Source organism: Heptranchias perlo, unplaced genomic scaffold (assembly GCF_035084215.1).
Source record: "Heptranchias perlo isolate sHepPer1 unplaced genomic scaffold, sHepPer1.hap1 HAP1_SCAFFOLD_1587, whole genome shotgun sequence".
Lineage (NCBI taxonomy): Eukaryota > Metazoa > Chordata > Chondrichthyes > Hexanchiformes > Hexanchidae > Heptranchias > Heptranchias perlo.
Genome location: NW_027138847.1, coordinates 10,001 through 17,428, shown reverse-complemented (window position 1 = coordinate 17,428; position 7,428 = coordinate 10,001). Strand labels below are relative to the sequence as shown.

At 52.2% G+C, this 7,428-nt stretch overlaps 1 protein-coding gene across 2 annotated transcripts in view; it reads right to left on the bottom strand.

Annotated features, from left to right (window-relative positions):
* Positions 1–1,029: 1,029 nt before the first annotated feature.
* Positions 1,030–7,428, bottom strand: part of LOC137309294 (myosin-2 heavy chain-like) — a 14,950-nt gene continuing 8,551 nt past the window's right edge. For both annotated transcript variants that reach the window (XM_067977553.1, XM_067977552.1), the window contains exons 2-3: positions 6,003–7,428; positions 1,030–1,989 (exon numbers count right to left, since the gene is read on the bottom strand). The exon at positions 6,003–7,428 is cut by the window's right edge and continues 786 nt beyond it. In XM_067977553.1, coding sequence (XP_067833654.1) covers positions 6,033–7,428 — 1,396 coding nt within the window. In that variant the 3' untranslated portion in view covers positions 1,030–1,989; positions 6,003–6,032. The remainder of the gene's footprint in view (positions 1,990–6,002) is intronic.

The window sequence follows — 7,428 nt, the reverse complement described above, 5'->3', positions numbered from 1 at the left end:
CACCCTCTCACTATGAGCCCCACGTGGGACCAACACCCTCTCACTGAGGCTCAGAGAGAGCGGGTTTGCAGCTGGGGAATTGTCCCCTCGGGAGAGAGTGAAACACCTTTGGGGGAGGGGGAGAAGGAGAATCGGAGGAATTTTTAAAAAGGGAAAACGGGAGGAGATGAGAAAACAAGGACATAATGTAAAAAATGAAAATGCCAAAGCTGGATCTGATCTCGGGCCTGATTACATCACTGCAGCTTCCTGGGTTACAAAACTTACAACAACTGGTTCACAAGGCAGGAATGCAACATCTGTTCATTATATGTCTGTTGGAAAGTAAACAAGAGAAACTCGGCTAAACCACAGAGACTGTGTGTGACAGGCCACATCCACAAAATGAACCACAAACCAGTACTGCGAGAGAGAGCAGGCCGGACCCAGCAATGGACCAGGTCTGCTTTAACATTCACCGAGCCGGTTATTCTCTATAATATACACATGAGCAGCTATTCTCCATAATGTATACAGGGGCTGATATTCTCTATAATGTATACAGGGGCTGCTATTCTCTATAATATACACAGGGGCTGCTATTCTCTATAATATACACAGGGGCTGCTATTCTCTACAACAATGATGGGGTTGTTATTGATCAGTAATATGATTGTCCAGTCAGCAGCATTTGTGTGTTATGTTCACTAATGTCCTCTAGGGTCAGAAACCTGCCGTCCTTACCCGGTCTGGGCCTATATGTGACTCCAGTCCCACACCAACATGGTTGACTCTTAACTGCCCTCTGAAATAGCCGAGCAAACCCCTCAGTTGTATCAAGCTGATACCAGCGGAGGCTCACCACCACTTTCTCAGGACAACTAGGGACGGGCAATAAATGCCGGCCTTGCCAGTGACGCCCACATCCCGAGCATGAGAAGACCCTGAAGGAGGGAGGTGATGGAGTCTCACTCAGCACGATATCCCTCTGCCCCTCTCTCCATTCCAGCGCCAGACTTCAATAATTAGAGGTTTCCGAGAGACTCAACATTTGATCCAATCAGTTTAATGCAATATAATAATTCAAGAAACTCGCCAGGTGTCAGCAATATTACATGGTCGCCAGGGTCAAGGGCAGGTCACACGTAGGGTCTCAGCTCACGGGAGAGAGAATCAGTGGAACTACAGACAGATAGAAACTAAATGAGAAGTGATTAAGCAGGGTGGAAGTGAGATTATAGTTGGGAAGGTGCTGGTCTGAGGTTGTCACACCCCTCGGTTAGGAGCTCACTCCTAGCGTCTAAACGGAGTCAAATCCTGGCTTTTCCAAACCGAACAGAGAGTTACTCGATGGGAGTCTTTCTCAGCTGCTTCCTGGTGGGCTGGATCCGTGTTACTGAGGATTCCTGCCACTGATATCCTTGTTCAGGAGGTCCCTCCTCTGCAATCACTGACCCCACCGGACCACCTACCCTCCTCCACAGACCCCCTAAAATCATAACCAAGATTGCTCTGCATCACTGGGGTGCACAAGGCTCCATCGTCACACAGGATTGGTCGCTGCACCCAGGAGACCCCTGACCAGGGGCTGGGCATCTCCGAGACCCACTGCCCAAGGAACGGTACATGTCTGAGGGGAAGAGGAGATGGCCACAGGACCCAGGCTCTTCAGGGGGCATCTCTGTGATTGGGAGGGGCAGGGGGAGGAGGAGGGGGAAGGGGAGGGGGGAGGGGGGAGGGGAGGGGAGGGAGGGGGATGGTGCAGAGGGAGGGGAGGGAGGAGGGGAGAGGGGGAAGGGGAGGGGCTTTTGCCTCAAGCTGGACTCTGCAGCTTTCACTGGTGAATATCAGCGCTCAAACACAAGGTAACAAATCATGTGTGAAGGCCCAATATTGAAACATATAAATGAATAACTCAATACATGAGTGAATTCAATCAGGAGATGGTCCCCACTGGTCCCTGGAGATTCACACCGGACGTCTTTGGTTTAATCAATTCTCCCAAAGTCCCTGAAAAAAGTTAATTATTTTAGAATTTGCAGGAACAGGAAAAAGGCGCTTAGACTCTCCCTTATTCACAAATTGATTCATATCCCCCAGTCCCACCCACTCACCTTCTCACCCTGTCCCCAGTCCCACCAACCCACCCTGTCCCCAATCCCACCTACCCACCATCTCACCCTGTCCCCAATCCCACCAACCCACCCTGTCCGCAATACCACCTACCCACCATCTCACCCTGTCCCCAATCCCACCTACCCACCTTCTCACTCTACCCCCAATCCCACCTTCTCACTCTACCCCCAATCCCACCTTCTCACTCTACCCCCAATCCCACCTTCTCACCCTATCCCCCAATCGCACCTACCCACCTTCTCACCCTATCCCCCAATCCCACCTACCCACCTTCTCACTCTATCCCCCAATCCCACCTTCTCACCCGGTCCACAATCCCACCTACCCACCTTCTCACCCTATCTCCCAATCTCACCTACTCACCTGATCCCCAATCCCACCTACCCACCTTCTCACTCTATCCCCCAATCCCACCTTCTCACCTGATCCCCAATCCCACCTACCCACCTTCTCACCCTATCCCCCAAGCCCACCTTCTCATCCTATCCCCCAATCCCACCTTCTCACCCTGTCCACAATCCCACCTACCCACCTTCTCACCCTATCCCCAAAACCACCAACCACCTTCTCACCCTGTCCACAATCCCACTTTTTTTATTCGTTCACGGGATGTGGGCGTCGCTGGTGAGGTCGGCATTTATTGCCCATCCCTAATTGCCCTTGAGAAGGTGGTGGTGAGCCGCCTTCTTGAACCGCTGCAGTCCGTGTGGTGACGGTTCTCCCACAGTGCTGTTAGGAAGGGAGTTCCAGGATTTTGACCCAGCGACGATCAAGGAACGGCGATATATTTCCAAGTCGGGATGGTGTGTGACTTGGAGGGGAACGTGCAGGTGGTGTTGTTCCCATGTGCCTGCTGCTCTTGTCCTTCTAGATGGTAGAGGTCGCGGGTTTGGGAGGTGCTGTCGAACAAGCCTTGGCGAGTTGCTGCAGTGCATCCTGTGGATGGTACACACTGCAGCCACAGTGCGCCAGTGGTGAAGGGAGTGAATGTTTAGGGTGGTGGATGGGGTGCCAATCAAGCGGGCTGCTTTGTCCTGGATGGTGTCGAGCTTCTTGAGTGTTGTTGGAGCTGCACTCATCCAAGCAAGTGGAGAGTATTCCATCACACTCCTGACTTGTGCCTTGTAGATGGTGGAAAGGCTTTGGGGAGTCAGGAGGTGAGTCACTCGCCGCAGAATACCCAGCCTCTGACCTGCTCTCATAGCCACAGTATTTATATGGCTGGTCCAGTTAAGTTTCTGGTCAATGGTGACCCTCAGGATGTTGATGGTGGGGGATTCGGCAATGGTAATGCCGTTGAATGTCAAGGGGAGGTGGTTAGACTCTCTCTTGTTGGAGATGGTTATTGCCTGGCACTTATCTGGCGCGAATGTTACTTGCCACTTATGAGCCCAAGCCTGGATGTTGTCCAGGACTTGCTGCATGTGGGCTCGGACTGCTTCATTATCTGAGGGGTTGCGAATGGAACTGAGCACTGTGCAGTCATCAGCAAACATCCCCATTTCTGACCTTATGATGGAGGGAAAGTCATTGATGAAGCAGCTGAAGATGGTTGGGCCTAGGACACTGCCCTGAGGAACTCCTGCAGCAATGTCCTGGGGCTGAGATGATTGGCCTCCAACAACCACTACCATCTTCCTTTGTGCAAGGTATGACTCCAGCCATTGGAGAGTTTTCCCCCTGATTCCCATTGACTTCAATTTTACTAGGGCTCCTTGGTGCCACACTTGGTCAAATGCTGCCTTGATGTCAAGGGCAGTCACTCTCACCTCACCTCTGGAATTCAGCTCTTTTGTCCATGTTTGGACCAAGGCTGTAATGAGGTCTGGAGCCGAGTGGTCCTGGCGGAACCCAAACTGAGCATCGGTGAGCAGGTTATTGGTGAGTAAGTGCCGCATGATAGCACTGTCGACGACACCTTCCATCACTTTGCTGATGTTTGAGAGTAGACTAATGGGGCGGTAATTGGCCGGATTGGATTTGTCCTGCTTTTTGTGGACAGGACATACCTGGGCAATTTTCCACATTGTCGGGTAGATGCCAGTGTTGTAGCTGTACTGGAACAGCTTGGCTCGAGGCGCAGCTAGTTCTGGAGCACAAGTCTTCAGCACTACAGCCGGGATGTTGTCGGGGCCCATAGCCTTTGCTGTATCCAGTGCACTCAGCCGTTTCTTGATATCACGTGGAGTGAATCGAATTGGCCGAAGACTGGCTTCTGTGATGGTGTTGATATCTGGAGGAGGCCGAGATGGATCATCCACTCCGCACTTCTGGCTGAAGATGGTTGCAAATGCTTCAGCCTTGTCTTTTGCACTCACGTGCTGGACTCCGCCATCATTGAGGATGGGGATGTTTACAGAGTCTCCTCCTCCCGTTAGTTGTTTAATTGTCCACCACCATTCACGACTGGATGTGCAGGACTGCAGAGCTTTGATCTGATCCGTTGGTTGTGGAATCGCTTAGCTCTGTCTATAGCATGTTGCTTCTGCTGTTTAGCATGCATGTAGTCCTGAGTTGTAGCTTCACCAGGTTGGCACCTCATTTTTAGGTACGCCTGGTGCTGCTCCTGGCATGCTCTTCTACACTCCTCATTGAACCAGGGTTGATCCCCTGGCATGTTGGTAATGGTAGAGTGAGGAATATGCCGGGCCATGAGGTTACAGATTGTTCTGGAATACAATTCTGCTGCTGCTGATGGCCCATAGCACCTCTTGGATGCCCAGTTTTGAGCTGTTAGATCTGTTCTGAATCTATCCCATTTAGCACGGTGGTAGTGCCACACAACACGTTGGATGGTGTCCTCAGTGCAAAGTCGGGACTTCGTCTCCACGAGGACTGTGCGGTGGTCACTCCTAACAATATTGTCATGGACAGATGCATTTGCGACAGGTGGATTGGTGAGGACGAGGTCAAGTAAGTTTTTCCCTCGTGTTGGTTCGCTCACCACCTGCCGCAGGCCCAGTCTGGCAGCTATGTCCTTCAGGACTCAGCCAGCTCGGTCAGTAGTGGTGCTACCGAGCCACTCTTGGTGATGGACATTGAAGTCCCCCACCCAGAGTACATTTTGTGCCCTTGCTACCCTCAGTGCTTCCTCCAAGTGGTATTCAACATGGAGGAGGACTGATTCATCAGCTGAGGGAGGGCGGTAGGTGGTAATCAGCAGGAGGTTTCCTTGCCCATGTTTGACCTGATGCCATGAGATTTCATGGGGTCCAGAGTCAATGTTGTGGACTCCCAGGGCCACTCCCTCCTGACTGTATATCACTGTACCGCCACCTCTGGTGGGTCTCTCCTGCTGGTGGGACAGGACATGCCCAGGGATGGTGATGGAAGAGTCTGGGACGTTGGCTGAAAGATATGATTCTGTGAGTATGGCTCTGTCAGGCTGTTGCTTGACTGGTCTGTGGGACAGCTCTCCCAATTTTGGCACAAGTCCCCAGATGTTAGTAAGGAGGACCTTGCAGGGTCGACTGGGCTTGGTGTTTTGCCGTTGTCGTGTCCGGTGCCTAGTGGTCCGATGCCGGGTGGTCCGTCCGGTTTTATTCTTATTATGACTTTTCGTAGCGAGATTTTACAACTGAGTGGCTTGCTAGGCCATTTCAGAGGGCAATTAAGAATCAACCACATTGCTGTGGGTCTGGAGTCACATACAGGCAGGTGGGATTGAGAGTCACTCTATCCCTCAATCCCACCTGCCCACCTTCTCACTCTATCCCCCAATCCCACCTACCCACCTGATCCCCAATCCCACCTACCCACCTTCTCACCCTATCCCCCCATCCCACCTACCCACCTTCTCACACTATCCCCCAATCCCACCTACCGAAAAAGACATAGTAAAAGAGAACAGACCCAGACTGGACAGTTCAGTTCCCTCAGTTTCTCACCATTGTGGTTGAAGCCTCCCATTTCGCTTCTCAGGCCCACTGGTCATCCCCCTCCTCAGACATCTCCTTGAAAATCGATTGTGGGCCCTGCTTCAATGAGCTCTCAATGGCCTCCACTTCACGTTCAGTGGGAGGAGGCAGAACCGCCTTCAAACCGGAGTCGATGGCTTCAATCCGTTGCTGTACCTGACTCTCAAACTCTTCCTTGCCGCTCAACACTCGTTCCATGATCATTTTCCGGGCATCGTCGCAGCCTTGTCGTAGCTGTTGGCGCTCGGTGTGGAACTCGGCATCGGCAGGGTCCAGGGTAATGAGCCGTCCCAGGCTGGTCACTCGAGACATCAGGTACTTGCTGGAAATTTCCGAGTAGGTGTTGGAGATCATGTGGATCAGGTTGGAGATGTTAGTTGCCTGAAAGGCTTGGGTGTAAATCAAGTCTCTGATGAACTTTTGCTGGCTGTAGCCCGTTATTCCTTGAGTTGCTTCACTGTGTTCAGTGAACTGTTTCAGGGACTTAGTGAGGCAAACATGGATCAAGTTGGAAACCATCTCAAAGAAGCAGATCATCTTGGTCCACTGTTCTCTCACCCGACCCAGTGCATCCAGGCCCTGGGCCAACATCTTCAGCGTGGCATTGAAGTCCATCTCCGTCACCTGGCATCTCCTCATCATGATCAGGATCTCATCCAGCTCCTTGTTACTTTGCTTCAGCTCTTGGAAGCTTCTCTCATACTCTGCCCGGGTGCTATCCAAGTGCGCTTTGGCGTTCTCAATCTTCAACCTGGCCTGTATCACTATGGTTTGCACCATGCTCTTGTCCTCAGGGTCCTGGACCTCAGCTGCCTTGGACAAGTGTGGGGCCGACGGGGGGAGCACTGGTGAGCTGCTGGAGAACCTACAGCCCGCACTGAACTTCACCACTTTCCCGTAGAGCTCGCCGATCCTCAAGGCCACATTCTCCATCTGCTCTTCACTGGGGTCTTCACTCTGGCCGATCTCCTCCAGCTTCTCGCAGATGGCGATCCCCTTCCTACACAGGGTGAGAGCCGCTTGTTTCGGGTTGCAGTCCTCCTCCAGGTTGATCTCCGTTTTAATCGTCTGGAACATGTGCCTGGAGACCTCAGAGTTCACACGGCCGGTCGTGCGGTCCAGCAATTTATTCAGACTGATCTTTGCGTCTTCAGAGAGCAGGTCCTGCAGCTTTACTGTGGCTATCAGCAGGTTACTGGACTTTGATAGGACATTGCTGGCAGCCACTGGGTCCAGCTCAGCTTCCTGTGGTGAAGGGTTTAGTTGGTTCTTATTCTTCACCTTTTCTGCGATGACATTGCCAATGTTGGCCACAGTCTCCACCACGGCGGTGGAGACACTCACTGGGTCAGCCGTGACCATCGACATGAAGCCCGTCACAAGGTTGCTGACCAAA